Genomic DNA, 22,033 nt, shown 5'->3' on the forward strand with positions numbered 1-22,033 from the left:
TGCCAGAATTGATTCTTATGTAATCTATATCCATAGTCTTGTCAAAAGAATGTTGGTCAAGCTTTACATTTCCTGCTGTCCTGTTTTCTTTTAGGTTTTGTGAATGATTCTGTTACTAAATCTATCGTGGCTTTGCGGTTGACTGTGGTGGTGAAGACCAGCACCTGTTTGCCGGGGGAGAGCCGTGCAAACGACTTGGAGTGCTCCGGGAGAGGAAGGTGCTCCACGAAGCCGTCAGAGGTGAGGGGGACAGCTGGGAGCTTTGAAAATGCATGTTTACATTAGGGTGTATTTACATATAAGCACACACACATGTATATATGTATACATGGACTGCAGCCCCCTAGGCTCCTCTGTCCATGGAATTTTCCAGGCAAGAATACTGGAGTGGATTGCCATTTCCTTCCCTAGGGGATCTTTTCAACCCAAGGACTGAATCCTGGTCTCCTGCATAGCAGGTAGATGCTTTACCCTCTGAGCCACCAGGGAAGCCCATCACTTCAGTTCAGTCGCTCAGTCGTGTCCAACTCTTTGCAGCCCCGTGGACCGCAGCACACCAGGCTTCCCTGTCCATCACCAGCTCCCAGAGTTTGCTCAAACTCATGTCTGTTGTTGGTGATGCCATCCAACCATGTCATCCTCTGTCGTCCCCTTCCGCTCCTGCCTTCAATCTTTCCTAGCATCAGGGTCTTTTCCAATGAGTCAATTCCTCGCATCAGGTGGCCAAAGTATTGGAGTTTCAGCTTCAGCGCTGGTCCTTCCAATGAATATTCAGGACTGATTTTCTTTAGGATTGATGGGATTGATCTCCTTGTAGTCCAAGAGAAGCCCATATATATATATACACACACATATATGTTGTGTGTTTGTGTGTGTGTGTATACAGAATGAAAGAGGAGAGAGCAAGTGCATTTGCTGAAAATATCCCCAAATTTCTGGTTTCAATTATTTGTATGCAACTTACAGATATATAAATTTCCATATAATTTTCCAGGTAAATACTGGGAAATTGTGCGGTGCTGGACCCCCTTACTTTGGTATCAAGTAGAGATTTTGTGAGAAGTAATTATCATATCTGGTCACAAAATCAAGAGAAGCAGAATAAAGAAAAGCTAAAACAGTTATCTATTTCCCTGTTGTGACCTAATTCCCTCCTGAGACTTTGCATGTCCCCATTGGTGACAACAGAGTTACAAAGTGAGGGAAAAGTAAGAGAAGGAATGGGGAGGAGGCAGGGAGAGAAGGCTGATTCACTCTGGCCTTTGTGGACTAACGCCATCAGCTCTGGAAGACGTGAGTCCTGGGGTTCCCTGGTGGTCCAGTGGTTAGCACTTCATCTTCCAAGGCAGGGGATATGGGTTCAATCCCTGGTGAGGGAGCTAAGATACCACATGCCTCCTGGCCAAAAAACTGAAACATCAAACAGAAGCAGTATTGTAGAAAATTCAATAAAGACTTTAAAAAAATGGTCCACATAAAAAAAAAAACAACTTAAAAAACAAACGAGACTTGAGCCTTGTCTCCCCTTCTCTTTAGCATCTGATCACGCGGGGAAGCCTGAGAGTTCTTTCTCAAGCTGAGCCTGCCCTGTAGTTCCCATTTTCTTCTCTCTTGGCCAGCTTGGACTTGCTTCTTCTCTATCCTGAAAGTGAAAGTGAAGTTGCTCAGTCGTGTCCGACTCTTTGCGACCCCATGGATTGTAGCCCACGGAATTGTCCAGGCAAGAGTACTGGAGTGCATTGTCATTTCCTTCTCCAGGGGATCTTCCTGACCCAGGGATCAAACCCAGGTTTCCTGCATTGCAGGCAGAGACTTTACCTCTGAAGGGAAGCTTTATTTATCCACTTATTCTATTAATAAACAAATAAAGGCTATTGAGTGTTCTTCTGTGACCATCCAAGTTAATACAGAAGTGTGAGAAGTGATGGAAGCAGTAGGGTGCTTGTTTGATACGGAAGTTCTGGAAGAGATGAAGGTTAGAGGCTGAGGAAGGCCAGCCTCTCGAGGTGGGAAATCATCAGATCTTCCCAGTGAGGCTGCAAAGAGGAGACACAAGGGTCTTCCCCAAATTCACTCTTCTTTTTAATATATATTTACTGAAGTCTAGTTGACTTACAGTGTTTCAGGTTTGCAAGGAAGGTGATTCAGTCATATGCAATGCGGGAGACCTGGGTCTCATCCCTGAGTCGGGAATATCCCCTGGAGAAGGGAAAGGCTACCCATTCCAGTATTCTTGCCTGGAGAATTCCATGGACTGTCATGGGGTCACAAAGAGTTGAACATAACTGAGTAACTTTCACTTTCACTTCACTTTCATATGCATATATTATTTTTGAGATTATTTTCCAGTATAGATTATCACAAGATATTGACTATAGTTCCCTGTGCTATACAGTAAACCTTTGTTGCTCATTGCATATCTATTTTTAAATGGGAAATCTAGCATTTTATTCATACTAAGTCAAACTAGTGAAATCAAAATGTCATAAATTTTTTAGTTAGGCAAAAATGCATAAGTTTTCTAAAATATATTTTATACCTATTATATATATATTATATACAAAAACATTTCTACTATGCTTGATAAAAGCTTGAGAAAGGACGTCAAAAAAAGAAGACTTTTAAAAAAAAGTCTTATTTATTTTATTTATGTGGCAAGGTGGGTCTCAGTTGAGGCCCTCAGGAACTTTTATTGAGTTGCATGAACTCTCTAGTTGTGGTTTGCAGGCTTAGTTGCTCTGTGGCATGTGGAATCTTAGTTCCTGGGCCAGAGAAGGAACCTGTGTCCCCTGCATTGCAAGGCGGATTTGTAACCACTAGACCACCAGGGAAGTCTAACCAAATTCATTCTTAATATTGCCAGTGACCAATTCTGCAGCCTGATTAGCCCTCAAAAGCCATGTGGATGGCAGGGAAACATCTTCAATGAAGAACCAAGAGCTGTGCTTGGAATCTGGGACTCATAGAGTGCTTTCTCTTATAATGTGACCCTTCTGGGGACACTTTTCATCTGAAAACCATTTGCCAGGTTATCTTAAAACATCCATGTTGGTGACATTCGGCCTGCCTTTGGGTTTCATCTGCATGAAAATTTAGCTCAGAGGCTCTGCCTGGTGGCTTAGAATGGACTTATTCCAAAGGTGGTAGGAGTATTTAGCACCTGGCAGGCAACTTGGCAAATGTCAGAGCTCTTTGTTTCTTTGAAAAATGACTCAAAAGCCTTGGAATCCATGCTAATGTCAGCACAGCTTCTTATGGGTTCCAGCCCCTTTGAAGAGCTCTGAGTGCCCTGCCCAGAGATAACACCTCTATCCTCCGTCTGCACCTCCCAGTTCCACACCAGGTGCTTCTAAAGTGTTGTTGATTCTGTCAAAGCCTGCATTTACCTTCAGTGAATTTAAGGAAACTGTGACCAGTCATCTCATCTGAGATACGATAATTACCCCCTGGTGACTGTAAGCAACTGGTCAGGCTGGAATTACCATGTTGTTCATAGACCTACCACATTGTTATCTTGGAGAGAAATGTCTGGAAACCAGCCTTATTGTTCCTCAAAAGCTGAACGAGCCATGGTAGGAGTGAGAATGGAAAAGTGGAGATTCTTTCCTGTGTCTATTTGAGTCCTGTGGTTTTCTGTGATTGTCATCATGGCTGTTGAAGAGATTTAGGAGCAGTTTGCTAGTAATAAAAGACTCGTTCTCGAGATTCTTTCTTTTTATTGTTTCTTAAAATTAGAAATTATATAGTCCAACCTTTCACCTAATGCAAGAATCTATTCCATCATACAAAACAAAAAGAACTGTATTTGGTGGTTTGATTTTATTGTTTCTAATCGTTTTTCTACTGTTTTGTTAGATCATCCATTCAAATAAAAGCAATCCTGTTACTTCCACACTATTCTCATTTGATAATGGAACTCATTTCTCTCTTGTTGGAAGTGCGTTAGCTGGAGAATATTTCACAATTTCGAGTGATGGGTGGTTTGTGACAAAGCGTTTGTTTGCTGTTCTTAGATATCCCACCAACCTGGGGAGGCTTTTTAGGAGCTATTTTTAAAACTTGGAGTATAGTTGCTTCACAGTGTTGTGTTAGTTTCTGCTGCACAATGAAGTGAATCAACTATGTTGTGTTAGTTGCTCAATCGTATCCAACTCTTTCTGACCCCATGGAGCCTGCCAGGCTCCTCAGTCCATGGAATTCTTTAGGCATGAACGTTGGAGTGGGTAGCCATTCCCTTCTCCAGGGGATCTTCTCAACCCAGATATGTGTGCACGTATCCCCTCCCTCTTGGACCTCCCTCGACACCCCCATGACACCTGTGTAGACTCATGTAGGTCATCGCAGAGCACGGAGCTGAGCCCCCTGTGCTATACAGGAGGTTTCCATTAACTATCACTTTACACATGGCAGTGCATATACCCTGAGAAAACCGTGATTCCAAGAGACACACGCATCCCAGCATTCACTGCAGCACCATAGCCAGGACAGGGAAGCAACCTAAGTGTCCGCTGGCAGATGAGTGGATAACAAACTTATGACACATATATACACTGGAATATTACCCAGCCATAGAAAGGAATACAATGGGTCATTTGTAGAGACATGCATGGACCTAGGGTCTGTCATACAGAGTGAACTAACTCAGAAATAGAGAAACAAATATCGTATATTAATGCATGTATGTAGACTCTAGAAAAATGGTACAGATGAACCTGTTTGCTGGGTAGGAAAAAAGACACAGGCTTTGAGAATGGACAGGTAGACATGGTGGGGAAGGGGAGAGGGAGACAAACTGGGAGACTGGGAGCTCTCTATTTCTGAAAACTGCTTTTGTTACAAGGGTTAATTCTGATCTTCTCTTTATGGAAACATGTTTGGCTGTTGACCATTCCTTCTTGAACTTTGTCCGCAAGATTGGCTGCTGTCTATTTGATGATTCTTTAATTACCTTAAAGGTAACTGCCACGGCTCTTTCTGATGTGGACCTTTAGCCTTCTTTTGATCAGTTAGGTTCCATGACTCTGTCTCCCAAGAGTAAGAGATGTGTACTAATCAGGGTTTTCCAGAGAAATAAAACCAATAGGGTATACCTACACATGTTTCTCTGTGTGTCTGTGTTATACATGGATGTATATAGATAGAAAATTTAAGTAATTTTAATATTTATGAATATTATATATATGTACATGTATATATACACACAAACACACACATATATAAGTCAATCAATTAAAGAAATTTGTTTTAAGGAATAGGTTCATTGTTGTTGTTGTTCAGTCACTAAGTCATGTCTGACTCTTTGAGACCCCATGAATTGCAGCACACCAGGCTTCCCTGTCCTTCATTATCTCCTGAGTTTGCTCAGACTCATGTCCATTGAGTTGGTGATTCCATCCAACCATCTCGTCCTCTGTTGCCCCCTTCCCCTCCTGTCCTCAATCTTTCCCAACATCAGGGTCTTTTCCAATGAGTTGGATTTTCACATCAGATGGCCAAAGTATTAGAACTTCAGCTTCAGTATCAACCCTTCCAATGAATATTCAGTGTTGATTTCCTAGAGGATTGAGTTGTTTGATCTCCTTGCTGTCCAAGGGACTCTCAAGAGTCTTCTCCAGCACTGCAGTTTGAAACAATCAATTCTTCAGTGCTTAGCCTTCTTTATGGTTCAATTCTCACAATGGTACATGACTACTAGAAAAACCATAGGCTTGAGTATACAGACCTTTGTTGGTAAAGTGGTGTCTCTTATTTTTAATATGCTGTCTAGGTTTGTCATAGCTTTTCTACCAAGGAGCAAGCATCTTTTAATTCACGGTGTTCATTGTGGCTCCACCATTATGAAGTCTTGGAGAATCAAAAATCTAATGGAGGATGCTGGGCTGAAGATTCAGTAAAGAGTTGCAGTTCTTACAGAGGCAATCTGCAGGTGAACAAGGAAGAGCTCATGTTGCATCTGAAGTCTGAAGGCAGAATTCCTTTTGCTGGGGAAGGTCAGCATTTTGGTCCATTCTGGCCTCAACTGATTGATGAGGCCTACCCTCATTATGGAGGGCAGTCTGCATTACTCTGAATTCACTGGTTTAAATGAGAATTTCATCCAAAAACACCATCACAGGAACATTCAGAAGAGTCAGTTCAGTTTAGTCACTCAGTTGTTTCTGACTCTTTGTGACCCCATGGACAGCAGTACTCCAGGCTTCCCTGTCTATCACCAGCTCCCGAAATTTACTCAAACTCATGTCCATCTAGTTGGTGATGCCATTCAAGCATCTCATCCTCTGTTGTCCCCTTCTCCTCCTGCCTTCAATCTTTCCCAGCATCAAGGTCTTTGCAATGAGTCAGTTCTTTGCATCAGGCGACCAAAGTATTGAAGTTTCAGCTTCAGCATCTGTTCTTCCAAAGAATATTCAGGACTGATTTCCTTTAGGATTGACTGGTTGGATCTCCTTGCAGTCCAAGAGACTCTCAAGAGTCTTCTCCAACACCACAGTTCAAAAGCATCACTTCTTCAGTGCTCAGCTCTCTTTATAGTCCAACTGTCACATCCATATGTAACTACTGTAAAAACCATAGCTTTGACTAGACAGACCTTGTCAGCAAAGTAATGTCTCTACTTTTTAATATACTCTCTAGGTTTGTAATAACTTTTCTTCCACAGATCAAGCATCTTTTAATTTCATGGCTGTAGTCACCATCTGCAGTGATTTTGGAGCCCCCCCAAATAAAGTCTCTTACCGTTTCCATTGTTTCCCCATCTATTTGCCATGAAGTGATGGGACTGGATGCCATGATCTTAGTTTTCTGAATGTTGAGCTTTAAGTCAACTTTTTTGCTCTCCTCTTTCACTTTCATCAAGAGGCTCTTTAGTTCTTCTTCACTTTCTGCCATAAGGGTGATGTCATCTGCATATCATGAGGTCATTGATATTTCTCCTGGCCATCTTGATTCCAGCTTGTGCTTCATCCATCCCGGAATTTCACATGATGTATTCTGCATATATGTTAAATAAGCATGGTGACAATATACAGCTTTGATGTACTCCTTTCCTGATTTAGAACCAGGAAATCCCGTCTTCTGAAGCTTGTTGCTTCTTGACCTGCATACAGATTTCTCAAGAGGCAGGTCAGGTGGTCTGGTATTCCCATCTCTTGATGAATTTTTGAGTTTGTTGTGATCCACACAGTCGAAAGCTTTGGCATAGTTGATAAAGCAGAAGTAGATGTTTTCCTGGATCATTCTTGCTTTGTCGATGATCCAACAGATGTTGCCACTTTGATCTCTGGTTCCTCTGCCTTTTCTAAATCCAGGTTGAACGTATGGATGTTCACAGTTCATGTACTGTTGTAGCCTGGCTTGGAGAGTTTTGAGCATTACTTTGCTAGTGTGTGAGATGAGTGCAATTGTGCAGTAGTTTGAGCATTCTTTGGCATTGCCTTTCTTTGGGATTGGAATGAAAACTGACCTTTTCCAGTCCTGTGGCCACTGCTGAGTTTTCCAGATTTTCTGGCATATTGAGTGCAGCACTTTCATAGCATCATCTTTTACGATTTGAAATAGCTCCACTGGAATTCCATCACCTCCACTAGCTTTGTTCATAGGGATGCTTCCTAAGGCCTGCTTGACTTTGCATTCCAGGATATCTGGCTCTAGGTGAGTGTGAGTGATCACACCATTGCAGTTATCTGGGTCATGAAGATCTATTTTGTACAGTTCTTCTGTATATTTTTGCCACCTCTTCTTAATATCTTCTGTTTCTGTTAGGTCCATACCATTTCTGTCCTTTATTGAGCCCATCTTTGCATGAAATGTTCCCTTGGTGTCTCTCATTTTCTTGAAAAGATCTCTTGTCTTTCCCACTGCATTGTTTTCCTCTACTTCTTTGCACTAATCACTGAGGAAGGCTTTCTTATCTTTCCTTGCTATTCTTTGGAACTCTGGATTCAAATGGGTATATCTTTCCTTTTCTCCTTTGCCTTTCATTTCTCTTCTTCCCTGATAGTTCAATTGATAGAGAATCCGCCTGTAATGCAGGAGACCTTGGTTTGCTTCCTGGGTCAGGAAGATCTGCTGGAGAAGGGATAGGCTACCCACTGCAGTATTCTTGGACTTCCCTTGTGGCTCAGATAAAGAATCCGCTTGCAATGTGGGAGACCTGGGTTTGATTCTTGGGTTGTGAAGATTCCTTGGAGAAGGGGAAGACTGCCCACTCCAGTATTCTGGTCTGGAGAATTCCATAAACTGTGTAGTCCATGGTGTTGCCAAGAGTTAGACATGACTGAGCAACTTTCACTCCCATTCAGAATAATATTCAATCAAATTCTAGGCCTATGGCCCAGCCAAGTTGCCACATAAAATTAACTGTCACAAGATTCTTTCCATTTTTCCTCTCTGATTCATTATGGTTCCCTTTCTACCCAATTACATCCTTTTCCCACAGAATTAAAGGATTGGTTTTAAATTTTGGATTCCCTAGCATTCACCTGAGGCTGTTGACAAGAAGTCTTATTCCAGGCCCACCACTTAGATTATGATGCCTTTTGTTGGGCAGCCAGGCACTTCTCATGCAAAAGTCAATTATGGACCATCATTCTGAAAAGAGAGGTCTCAAGGGCCGTGCTTATCATCTTCCTATTCCTGCTGATTCCCTAAAACAAAAAGGCACTATATTTTATTCAAAGATTTTATTGCTAATCATTTCAAGATCACAGGGAGTTAATGAAAAGATAAATGCTGATAAGTGAGGTGGTCCAATCCATATCCCAAAGCTTTCCTGTTCATTGACCCTCGTCTATATTGATAGGCAGATGGGGTCAGGCCTCCATCCTTAGAAAGTTCTTTAGAGATCTCTAGTTCCTGCCTTCTGAATCCAGCATCCTTAGGCTGTTTAGATTGGAAACTAGAGCTACTCTAGTAGCTACTCAGACTTTGTTTGGAAAGAGAATCGGGCTGTCATCATGGCCAGAAGCCATTCTCATTTCCTTCACGAGTCAGTGTCTTAATTCTGTCTTGAGGTATGGGCTTGTGCATGAGCAAAGCCGTGGCATGGTGGCTTCTGAAGATCCCTGGCTTTCTGTGATTTCCCTCCCTACTCTTGGAAGTCAAAGATTCAAGCCCTGGGAAGCTCTGGTCTTCCTATAGCTGAATTCTTTTGGTTAAGCTGGGCTTAGAAATGCGTCAGTGACCTGAACTGGTTGCTTTGTCTATTGCTTGGTAATACCCACTGTCCTTTTTCTACAGCCCATGTGGTCTAGGTAGGGGACATTGTCCTTCTAGGAGCCTGTCTGCCTCATGTCAACACCCCTCTGTGTCTTTTTCCCTTTTTCAAGAACTTTTGCCTTTGGTAGGGCTCCAGGTAAATTCCCATTTCTGAGGTTTGTTTATTTCAGTTCTGACTCCCAGAACAGAGTGAGGCGCCAGCCATGAGTTGCGTTCCTGGCACCCCTTCCAGCTGCAGCCTCAGCCCCTCTCACAGCCCCTGCCTCCGCCTCCCCAACTCCTCCCTCACATCTGCACGGTTTTCTCATGGCCTTTCCTCTACCTGTAATGCCCAGTGTCTCACCACCCTGCCCCAGCCCTCTGCCCCCTGCCCTTCCACCTGCCCAATTATATTTCAGGTTCGGCTCAAGATCTTTTTCCTTCTAGGATGCTGTTCTTCCTCCCCCAGCGCAAACTCTCTCTTCTCAAGTCCCGCACATTTTATTTTTCTTCTGAGACACATTTGATTTATGCTTCCATTTCATGTTGTTGCTGTTGTTTAGGCACTCAGTCAGGTCTGACTCTTTACGACCCCCATGGACTGTAGCCCCCCAGGCTCCTTCTGTCTGTGGGATTTCCCAGGCAAGAATACTGGAGTGGGTTGCTATTTCCTTCTCCAGGGGATCTTCCCGACCCAGGGATTGAACCCATGTCTCCTGCAACTGCAGGTAGATTCTTTACCACTGAGCCAGCAGGGAATGTCCATTATTCTTTGTGTTCACTTTACTCCATGAGCCACTTTAAGGGTGGAGTCACCGCACGTGCTTGGTACTGCCTGAGCCTCTGGGCGATGCAGATTTGCTCAGATAAGACATGGCCTTTGAGAAGGAGCTGGGAGGTTCAGGGTCGTGCTGGCCAGTAAATCATGGGTGAGAGCAGTGAGATGCGTGCTTTGGGGGAGGCTTGCAGGTGTGTTCTGGGAGCCAGAGAAACGTCCAGCTTAGGCCTGGGATCACAGGGCCCTTCCCAGGGGCGTCTCAGATAGTTGACATTAGCTGTTGTGTCTGCGTCCTTTGTAGGCGATGCTTGGAGAGCATCGCCAACTCAGTGGACATGAATTTGAGAAAACTCCGGGAGATAGTGGACGACTGAGGTTGGTGCGCTGCATTCCTTGGGGTCGAAAAGAGTGGGACACGACTGGGTGACTGAACAACAGCTGCTTCCTTCTGTATCCATTGTAACAACTAGAAAGGTGCTTTCTGCATGGGAGGTGCTCAAAAACCATCTATGAACCTAATGGACAAAATAAATACAAGAACAAATATGTGATGGAGAACCAGTTCTCTTAAGTTTTCAGTTAGATATGTAATTAGGGGTTCTATGTTTGGTAAATATGGGACCATGGAAAGGACGTGGTGTATTTGTTTTATAAATTCTTGAATCAGAATACATTCTTTGATCCGAGGCCGCATTATAGCCAGTGTGACCCAGAATGTTGTCAGAACCCCTTAGGCGCATTTTAAGCAGTATTGCCCATCCTTTCCGTATCATTTAAAAAAGAAATAGGTCAGAATAATTTGAACCAATGGAATCTTTGATGCCATCCTCCTCTTGCTTTGAAACCACGGGGCGAGCTCCTCTTTAGGTTAGGAAGTAGCAACGTGCCAGGGGGCAGAAATAGATGCCATATTCAATTCGTCCTTCACTTCTCTGAGAGCTGTTTTTCTCCACCATCATTAGTGAATATAAAGGCCCTTGAGAGAGCTCTAAAAGGAACTGAGACCCTTTAGAGTTTTGAGAAAGAAACAGGGCAAGAGCGTAGACGAGAAAGCCCATCAAAGCATCACCGACAGGCATTCGCTGTATCCTTCTCCATCAAAACAGCAGCTGGTCGTCAGGGTGTGGAGCTGTTTCTAAAAGTTCTGTTCAGTATGTGGTGGGGTTAGGTCTCCCATGGCTCTGTCAGCACTGGAGTGGAATTTCTCCTTTAAGTAGGGAATGAAACACAGCATGGGAGAATCAGAGTAGCATACTAGTGGATGGGAAAATAGTCGATGAGCCAGGGGTTAGTGGCATGACAGAGGAAAAAAGACTAATTTATTCTAAGAGGTTGTCCTTCCAAGGGGAGGGGGACCCTTCTCTTGTCTGAACAAATAGCTTATTGACAGCACTCATTAAAGACTTCTGAGCCAAATAATAGATCTGTGAGCCAGAGAAAGCATCTATGCTCTGGGCTTCCCCAGTGGCTCAGCGGTAAAGAATCCGTCTACAATGCAGGAGACACAGGAGACATGGGTTCGATCCCTGGATGGGGAAGTCATGAAAGGGTCTGAGATACATTTATGTGCTAATAAAAGATAGATGATTTCTCCCACAGATTATATTTCCAGAAACCACTCTGTGGGCCTTTGAGAGACAAAGTACTTTTATGGATACTAAAAATAGAATAATAAATATTGGAAGCATACTAAATACTAAATACAGAGATCATAAAAGGAAGTGCAGCCAAGCTGTCACTGTTTCAACAGTCGAGGATCAACCCATCTAGAATTTCATGGACTTGTGTCTAAATTATAATCCTTGGTACTAATGTAATGAAAAACCATTGCTTATTGCCATTTGCGCCAACATGGATAGACCTAGAGAATGTCATACTGAGTGAAGTAAGTCAGACAGAGAAGGAGAAATACGATATGACATTCCTTATATGTGGAATCTGAAAAGAGTTGATACACTTGAATTTACTTACAGAAATTAAATTAAAACAGAAAGAGACTCACAGATTTTGAGAATGAACTTGTGGTTGCCAGGGGGAAGGATGGGGGAAGGGATAGTTGTTGGGATAAACATGAACATACTCCTATATTTTAAACAGACCTCCTACAAGGAACTCTTGTATACAGCACAGGGAACTCTGCTCAATGTTATGTGGTAGCCTGGATGAGAAGAGAGTTTGGGAGGAGATTGTTGTTGTTGCTTAATCCCTAAGTCTGACTCTATGTGACCGCATCGACTTGCAGCCTGCCAGGCTTCTCTGTCCATGGAGTTTCCTAGGCAAGAATACAGAGTGAGTTGGCATTTCCTTCTCCAGGGGATCTTCTCAACCCAGGGATTGAACTCATGTCTCTTGCATTGGCAGGCAGGTTCTTTACCACTGAACCACCGGGGAAGCCCCTGGGAGAGAATGGATACATGCGTATGTATGGCTAAGTCCCTTCGCTGTTCACCTGAAACTATCACAACATTGGTAATCGGCTATATTCCCATACAAAATTAAAAAGTTTTAAAAAGAGCCATTGCTGCCTTTTGTGTAATAGACAGAAGGATAATCATATCTTTGCCTGCAATGAAATATGACAAAATATTAATATTTGAGTCATTATAAATTATTTTCAGAATTGCAAAATTTTCTCCCAAAGGATAGATGTTTCATCAAATTTATATTTGGCATCAGAGTTTTCCATTATATTGAAATGTGTCCCCCTCATGCTAACAGACAGTTGTAGAGGCATTATTGATTGGTGGCATTCCAAATATATTAGGGTGAGGATTATATATGTCACTGGTGACATTTCCAGGGTTATAACATTTAGAGTGGAGGGTGGTTTTAGAGGCCTCCCTACCTATTTTGTTTTAAACACCAGGAAACCGAGGTCGAAGGGAGATTTAAGCTATTTGCTCAAAGCCCAAGAGCTAATTCATGATATTAATTGAACCAGGAAAAGAATGGAGGTTTCTGGACTTTTGCTCCAGGGCTCCCCCTGCTGGGAAGCATGGCCTCTGCAGGACCTTCAGTGTTAACAGTGAGTCTTAGTGCCTGTTTTTAGAATCTTCATGCGAAATTTTACTGTTTACTTCAAGGAAAAGCAGGCAGCATCAGGTCGAAACCTTTTCAGATGATTCCACCTCTTGACCTGTTGGTGCAGCAGTTCTCCAGCTTTCATGTCCACTCGTGACCATCTTGTTAGAAATGCAGCTCTGGACCCAGTGGGTCTTGGATGGGACCTGAGATGAGATGCTGGTAACCTTGTGAAATGCCACAGAAATCAGACCAAGACCTTAAAAGTCACCATTCTCAAGATCTTCCGAAGAGATTTAGATTCATAAACCTCACTCCCATGGGTTTTTTTTTTTTTTGGCATCAGTTACAATAGGGGACTAAGTTCTCTGGGACTCTTTTATTCTAGAGTAAATTTTGAGAAAATCATGATATAGGTGACATGAGGAACACAGGGAAAGAGAAAAACCCTGCAGGTATGGCTGGCAGCCTTTTACACGTAGCCCCAAAACTGTTCTTTTAGGCTACTACCCCGGAGGCTTATGGAGATGTAATCTACTTACATCATTGCTTTAGTTTTCAGGTGTACAACAAAATGATCTGGTTTTATAGATATTGTTAAATGATTGTCACAATAAGTTTAATCTATCCACAATAGCTACAATCCATCACTGCAGTTACACATTTTTTTTCTTCTGATGAGAACTTTGAAGGTCTGTTCTTTTAGCAACTTTCAGAAATGCAGTACAGTGTTATTAACTATAGTTACCATGCAGTATGTTACATCCCCAGGACTTTAAAAGTTCCACTTGGAAGATAAAATAGTTCCAGGACTGTTTTTTGTAGCCCCTGATTTTATATTCTGTTTGTTACACCTCTCCATCTTAAAATTTTTTTAGTTTGTTTATTTTGGGCTGTGCTGGGCTTTTGTTGCTAAGTGAGCTTAGTTGCAGTGAGTAGCGGCTACTCTCTAGTTGTGCCCAGACTTCTCATCGCGGTAACTTCTGTCGTTGTGGAGCACAGGCTCTCGGGTGCACAGGCTTCAGTAGCTGTGGCTTCTGGTTTCTCGAGCACCAGCTCAATAGCTGGGGTACACGAGTTTAGTTGCCCCACGGCATGTGGGATCGTCCCCGATCAGGGATTGAATCTGTTTCTCCTGCATTGGCAGGTGGATTATTTACCACTGAGCCACCCGGGAAGCCCACAGCACTTAGTCTTTACAAAGAGGAGAGACATTTATTCTATAATTCTTTATCAGAGACAGATAACTATGATTCTTAGATTTTAATAACTATTTGGAATACAGAAATAAGGCTCTGATTAGACTTTATGCCCAAGAGAAGAAAACCATCTCTTTAGAACTCGGTGGGTTACTTTCCTTGTCTTTCCTCTCCCCAAAGGGTTTATCCATTTGGCCTGTTTTTCAGTCCATAAGTCAGCGAGCTGAGTGGGAGCCCCTGGGAATAATGCAGCTAAATGGCTTTGCCTGTGACATCTGGTGGCTCTGCTCTTCTTTAGGGCTCTGAAAACCATCAGCCTTGCTTGCTCACACAGAAGGAGTTTATTCCACTTACCATTTGGGAGTCATTTGCATGCATGCATGCTCAGTCACGTCTGACTCTTTGTGACTCTCTGGACTGTAGCCTGCCTGGCTCCTCTGTCCATGGAATTTTCTAGGCAAGAATACTAGAGCGGGTTACCATTTTTCCTCCAGGGGATGTTCTTGACCCAGGGAGTGAACCCACATCTCCAGTATTGCAGGCAGATTCTTTACCACTGAGCCACCGGGGAAGCCCAGAGCATCATTTATTTCTCCACATTTCCATCCCTCATCGCATGTTCTGTGAGCACCTCTGAGTGTCAGACATGGAGTTTCATCTGCACAAAACAGGGTGAAGAAACCATTTAGAAGCTTGGTGTATTTCTAAGGAACATGAGATAAGGCAGATTTAGAGAAGATCTTGCCTCCACTGGAAACTGGCCATAAATCCACAATCTTCATGGCGGGGGGCAGGGGGGCCGGAGACAGGCATTACCCCAATACTTGTCAGGCTGTCCTGAGCTGTCACGTGGCTTTCTTCTCTCAGACTGCTTTCTGCTTGTATCTAAGAGTAGTCCCTGAAAACCTGGCCCAAACCTGGGTATCTATTACTCATTAGCAAGAGGAAACTCGTTCTGTGCTCAGCTTCCTTTCACGTAATGGGCTTTCGGAAGCTAAGATCAGCGTTTAATTGAGCCACAGCATGTGTCCGTTCCAGGTTCATGCTGGAGGAGAATTTCTGGTTCATGATGATTCTGCAGTTAAACAGGATATTTCCAAGTCAATAAAGGATGGAGAAGCGGGCTGGGAAGGGTAGTATGAACACTTTCCCTGGATACGACTGCTTTGTAACAGAGAAGCAGAGCAAGGTCACTGCCGGCCCCTGGGGTCATCTTTGTGAATGTAATAGACCATCTTCTACGCGCCTCTGGCTGGTTTCTGCACAGTTCTGCACAGAAGATTCAAGCTGTGTCTTAGCGGTGACTGTATGTTATGTGCAGGGACACTTTGGGCTGGCGGGAAAGGTGCAGAGAATGCTGGTGTGACTGTTTCTGAGGAGTCCGCAGAGGCCCTGGCAAATGTGGAAAGTTCCAAAGCTGTCCAGAATCCAAAGGTCATCACTGTGTAGGATATCAGAACTGTCAGTTACATGTCTTGTTTTCACACCATCACATTTTGGCAGGAAACTGCTTTAACAAAGCACATGAACAGAGAAAATACCCGTAGCAGCTTATATGATATTGTTTATACTTGCCCAAGATAGTCATGGGGATTCCCTGGTGGCTCAGTGTTAAAGAATCTGCCTGCAATGCAAGAGACGCAGGTTTGATTTCTGGGTCAGGAAGACCCTCTGGAAGAGGAAATGGCAACCTACTCCAGTATTCTTGCCTGGAAAATTCCATGGACAGAGCAGCATAATGGGCTGCAGTCCATAGGGTTGCAAAGAGTCAGACACGATGGAGTGACTCCAACAACAAAAATAGTCATGCATGTGTGTTTAGGTCTATATCTGTAGGAAAAAAACATTTCACTTTTCCCCCTTCATTCTGTCTCCACATTATAATTTAGTAATTTGGGCCAGATTCACTGGTGTGTTTTTTGTTTTTCTTTCCTATTAACTGTTTCCATTTCTTTATATGCTTTCTTTGTCACATTTTACTTTTATCCTTTTCTTTGTTATTATCTGGTCTCAGTTTGCCCTTGTATATGTTTCAGTGCTGGTAAGCAAAGTGTAATAGGTAACTATCAAGTGTTGTCGGGAGTAGAGAATTGAACAAAGTTCTATAAATCAAGCAAATTAAACATCGATGCAAGAGTCATTAATGGTTAGTGGAAACTAATGTACGTTTAAAAAATATTTATTAATTTAATTTATTTATTTGGCTGTGTGAGGTCTTAGTTGGGGCATGGGAACTCTTAGTTGTGGCATGTGGGATCTAGTTCCCTGAGTAGGGATTGAACCTGGGCTTCCTGCATTGGGAGTGTTGAGTCTTAGCCAGTGAACCGCCGGGAAAGTCCCCAAATTAACATATTAATATTATAGGGATGGGTTATATGTTGTGAAAGGCACTGGCTAAAATGATGAGAATACAGTCTGTTGGCAGAAGTTTTGTAGGAGTCTGAAGTAAAGATGCATGGGGCCAACTTGAACTTGGATTAGGTTAACGAAGGGGCTGCCCCACAGGCCAGGGTCATGGACTATGAGAACTTGTACTCAAAATCTAGTCACCCTTCCTTAAGCTTGAATTATTTTATTGATTTTTAAACCAAAGTTTAATCTTCTATTTTAAGAATTTCTTCACACATGGAAGACTTTGAGGATTAAAAAAAAAATCTCATATTGTCACATCTAAAATCAGAAGCAGTACACGAATTTGACTTTTGCCTCTGGGCTGTTTGAAGTTGCTAAAATAAATTAATAATACATTTTAAAATCTACTTTAGCAACTCCATATTTAGATAATATTATGCTTCCATTTCTATCATAAGAACAATTCGTTTCGCAATTTAATCAAAAATACTCCATTATATTTAGCTTGGTTTAAATTCACAGGATGCTAAGTGAGACATCAATTCCATGGCTGTTTCCTGGTGGAATAGTTTTCTGCTCATCACAGCCCTGTGACATGACATTGCCTCATCAGAATTACCGTGTGGGGTACTGAGACTCTTGGGGTGACTTCATTTCAAGAAGGGTTGAAATCTCATTTTATTTATTATTATTTTTAATGTTTATTTATTTGACGGCCCCAGATCTTAGCTGTGATATGCAGGATCTTCAATCTTCATCGTGGCACGTGCGATCTTTAGTTACGGCATGTGAATGCTTAGTTGCAGCATGTGGGATCTAGTTCCATGACCAGGGGTTGAACCCAGGCCCCTTGCATGGGGAGTGCAGAATCTTAGCCACTGGACCACCAGGAAAGTCCCTGAAATTTTAAAATTTTGTAGTACTTCCAAAGGTACTAGCATTTTAGTTTTGTTTAGGTCAGCAAGAAGCCAATCCAGCCTTATTGTTATTATCATCTAGAGAGAATTCAAGGTGGCTCTAGATATCAGTGTGCCTAAAGAGAGCACATGGCTTCTCTACTTGGTCCGGGTGCTGTCAGCATGGGCTTCCATGTTTCTACGGACCTCTGATGAAGTGGGAGGCTTTGTGGGCAGGTGGAGGCCAGCGGACACAGGTCAGATTAGGGGTCAAGATCTAACTCTGGCACTTGCTGAAGTTGCATCACTTAATTCTCTAGAGCTTCAGTATCCTTGTCTGATGATGGGAAAGATGAAATGTCCCTATAACAGGGCCGTGGCATGTGGAAGATCTTGGGTGAGACCAGGTCTTGTAGAGGTGCTGGAGAAAATCCTAATGGAATTTGAAATGAGATCATACATGTGTGAGCATTTTGTAAAGTGCTTTGGAAATAAAAGGTGATGTGATGTACAAACGATGAAAGTGGCATCTGTTGTCTCCATCAAGAGCCTCCTTCCTGTGGCCCTTGTTGCTCTTGGCATTCAACCCTGTTATCCTTGGATGTCGCTGCCAACCCTTATCCTCTTTTGAACAACCCAGGAATGCTTCTGGCCTGCATGACAGATTTTAATTGACTTTAGTGAAATACATTCAGGGCTAGACTCACATTTAATTTCCTTCTCAGAGTTCTCATTTTAAAGGAAAATTGTTGGGAGAAAGCTGATACTTGAATTTCTGAATCCAAGTCACCAGCATATGCTCTATGTATTAGTGTTTTTGGTTTTATTTTGCCTTTAAGATCTGTGCTGAGACAAGAGAGGATGCAGTTGACCCCAGAAATGGGTGATTGGTTGGTTGTCTTAATTGTTATCCATTGTTTTGAAGAGCTGTTTAACTCTATGTATTTTTAATTTTGTAGTTAAAAATAAAATTGTTGACAAATATCAATTTTATCCAGAAAGACTCATGAACATATAATGGTTCCTCAAGAGGAACAATAATAAACAGCACAACGTAGTTACCAGCCAGCAGTAGTAGTATGAGATAGTTTTTGTTTTTAATTATGAGGATCTTTATTTTGAACTGAATTTAAAAAGTACTTAAAAAAATAAACGTAACTAGACATGGATACAGGCTTCTCTGGTGGCTCAGACTGTAAAGAATCTGCCTGCAATGCAGGAAATCCAGGTTCAGTCCCTGGGTTTGGAAGATCCCCTGGAGAAGGGAATGGCTACTGACTCCAGTATTCTTGTCTGGAGAATCCCATGGACAGAGGAGCCTGGCGGGCTACAGTCCATGTGGTCGCAAAGAGTCGGACACGAGTGAGTGACTAACACACACACACACGCCCAGAGACATGGGTGCGGTTTAGCTGCCCATGCTTTGGACAGAAGGCAGTGGACTGGGAGAGCAGACTAAGTGAGTGTAGGGATCAAGGACATCTGGGGCTTCCCAGTTCTTCCCAGGTGGCTTGGTGGTGAAAAAACAAAAACAACAACAACAACAACAAAAAACCTGCCGGTTTGATCCCTGGGTTGGGAAAATCCCTTGAAGGAGGAAATGACAAACCACTCCAGTATTGTTGCCTGGAGAATCCCATGGACAGACGAGCCTGGCGGGCTACAGTCCATGGGATCGCAAAAATCTAGACACAACTGAGCAACCACGCACACACACACAGTCAAGGACATCTAGGAAGGTCTCTTCATCCCAAATTTCTTTGACGCACCAGCCTGGCGGGATGCCTGGAGTCAGTATTTGAGCTTAATTCCTTGTAATAAAGGCATGATTTCCTATTTAAATGCAAATGTCCCTAAAATGGTACCACATTAAGGCATTATCTATTATTAAAACTGGAATAACTTAACTTAAGTAGGGGCTGAATTTAGTAGGCCAGAGAAGAGTAGGTAATTCTAGAATCCAGCTGGAGGTGTTGGATCTGAAAACAGGGATCTGGATTTGGGGGGGCTGAGATCTGTCAGATTGGTCAGCATCAGAGTCTCACATTCAGTTTCCAGTTCTTCTTCCTAAGCTTAGAAATGGCGGAAAACTGATGAGCCATTCTTCTGAGACAGATGTTATATGCCAAATAAACTAAACTACAAGTTTTACATTTGGGTTTTGGCTCCACTGTGCAGTATGTGGGATCTTCATTCCCTGACCGGGGATCGAACCTGTGCTTGCTGCATTGGAAAGAGAAGTCTTAACCACTGGACTTCCAGGGAAGTTCAAAACGAGTTTTACTTCAGAAGAGGCTGAGAAGCCCTAGAAGACATGCTCATCAGATGATGTAAATGACCTTGAACCCCATTCTATAGCTAAGGTCTGTTTATACAGCTCTCAGAGAAGAGAGGAACTGGAGCTCACTCATGGATTTTTATTTTTCCTTTCTAATACAAGCATTCAAAAATTATAATTAGAGAAAATGATTTGAGATTGGCCTCTTCACTGGGAACTGTCATGTATAACAACACTACTAGGTGTATCAGCCTTTATCAGAGCCTGTGCACAGGAACCAAGAAGTGAGATGAAGGTTTTTTCCTAGCACTTATGTGGATCTGTGTTATTTAAGGGCTTCTTGTGACATTCACAATAAACTGTGGAAAATTCTGAAAGAGATGGGAATACCAGACCACCTGACCTTCCTCTTGAGAAATCTGTATGCAGGTCAGGAAGCAACAGTTAGAACTGGACATGGAACAACAGACTGGTTCCAATTAGGAAAAGGAGTACGTCAAGGCTGTATATTGTCACCCTGCTTATTTAACATCTATGCAGAGTACATCATGAGAAACGCTGGGCTGGATGAAGCACAAGCTGGAATCAAGGTTGCCGAGAGAAATATCAATAACCTCAGATATGCAAATGACACCACCCTTATGGTAGAAAGTGAAGACGAGCTAAAAAGCCTCTTGATGAAAGTGAAAGAGGAGAGTGAAAAAGTTGGCTTAAAGCTCAACATTCAGAAAACTAAGATCATGGCATCTGGTCCCATCACTTTATGGGAAATAGATGGGGAAAGAGTGGAAACAGTGTCAGACTTTATTTTTTTGGGCTCCAAAATCACTGCAGATGGTGACTGCAGCCATGAAATTAAAAGACGCTTACTCCTTGGAAGAAAAGTTATGACCAACCTAGATAGTATATTCAAAAGCAGAGACATTACTTTGCCAACAAAGGTCTGTCTAGTCAAGGCTGTGGTTTTTCCAGTAGTCATGTATGGATGTGAGAGTTGGACTGTGAAGAAAGTTGAACACCAAAGAATTGATGCTTTTGAACTGTGGTGTTGGAGGAGACTCTTGAGAGTCCCTTGGACTTCAAGGAGATCCAACCAGTCCATTCTGAAGGAGATCAGCCCTGGGATTTCTTTGGAAGGAATGATGCTAAAGCTGAAACTCCAGTACTTTGGCCACCTCATGCAAAGAGTTGACTCATTGGAAAAGACTCTGATGCTGAGAGGGATTGGGGGCAGGAGGAAAAGGGGACAACAGAGGATGAGATGGCTGGATGGCATCATCGACTTGATGGATGTAAGTCTGAGTGAACTCCGGGAGTTGGTGATGGACAGGGAGGCCTGGCGTGCTGCGATTCATGGGGTCACAAAGAGTCGGACACGGCTGAGCAACTGAACTGAATTGAACTGTCACATGGACATTTCATTACCACCTCCTGATGATGGCAATTCTGAGACTCTAAGGAATTAAGCACTCATTTCCTTTTTTATTTTTTCAAAAAAAACCCCCTAAATCCACTATCCTATTGTAACAGTCATAAATGAGTTAGAAAAGAAACTTCAACTATCAAAATGGTTAAAATATATTAACCAAGAAACTTTTGAAAAGAAGATCTGAACAGTATTAGTGTTCTTACATTCAAAATTTATATGCAGATTTTCTCTGATTCAGAATTGGAGAACTATGTTATCACCCAAAAGAAATCACTTCATGAGAATCAATCAGTCAGTTCAGTTGCACAGCCGTGTCTGACTCTGCAACGCCATGGACTGCAGCACACCAGGCCTCCCTGGCCATCACCAACACGAGGCTCCTGCTCAAACCCATGTCCATTGAGTCAGTGATGCCATCCAACCATCTCATCCTCTGTCGTCCCCTTCTCTTCCCACCTTCAACCCTTCCCAGCATTAGGGTCTTTTCCAATGAGTCATTTCTTCACATCAGGTTGCCAGAGTATTGATGCGTCAACTTCAGCATCAGTCCTTCCAATGAATATTCAGGACTGATTCCCTTTAGGATGGACTGTTTGGATCTCCTTATAGTCCAAGGGACTCTCAAGAGTCTTCAACACCACAGTTCAAAGCATCAATTTTTGGTGCTCAGCTTTCTTTATGGTCCAACTCTCACATCCATACATGACTACTGGAAAAACCATAGCTTTGACTAGTCGGACCTTTGTCACCAAAGTGATGTCTCTGCTTTTTAAAACTCTGTCTAGGTTTGTCATAGCTTTTCTTCCAAGGAGCAAGCGTCTTTTTAATTTTATGGCTGTAGTCACCATCTGCAGTGATTTTGGTGCTCAAGAAAATGAAGTCTGT

The 22,033-nt window shown here is 42.7% G+C and overlaps 1 protein-coding gene across 1 annotated transcript in view; it reads left to right on the forward strand.

Annotated features, from left to right (window-relative positions):
- DNER (delta/notch like EGF repeat containing) overlaps nt 1-22,033 on the forward strand; it is a 390,912-nt gene that overhangs the window by 200,516 nt on the left and 168,363 nt on the right. The window contains exon 6 of the mRNA XM_040229375.1: nt 95-240. Within this exon, the coding sequence (XP_040085309.1) occupies nt 95-240 (146 nt within the window). The remainder of the gene's footprint in view (nt 1-94; nt 241-22,033) is intronic.

Source organism: Oryx dammah, unplaced genomic scaffold (assembly GCF_014754425.2).
Source record: "Oryx dammah isolate SB20612 unplaced genomic scaffold, SCBI_Odam_1.1 HiC_scaffold_27, whole genome shotgun sequence".
Classification (NCBI taxonomy): Eukaryota; Metazoa; Chordata; class Mammalia; order Artiodactyla; family Bovidae; genus Oryx; species Oryx dammah.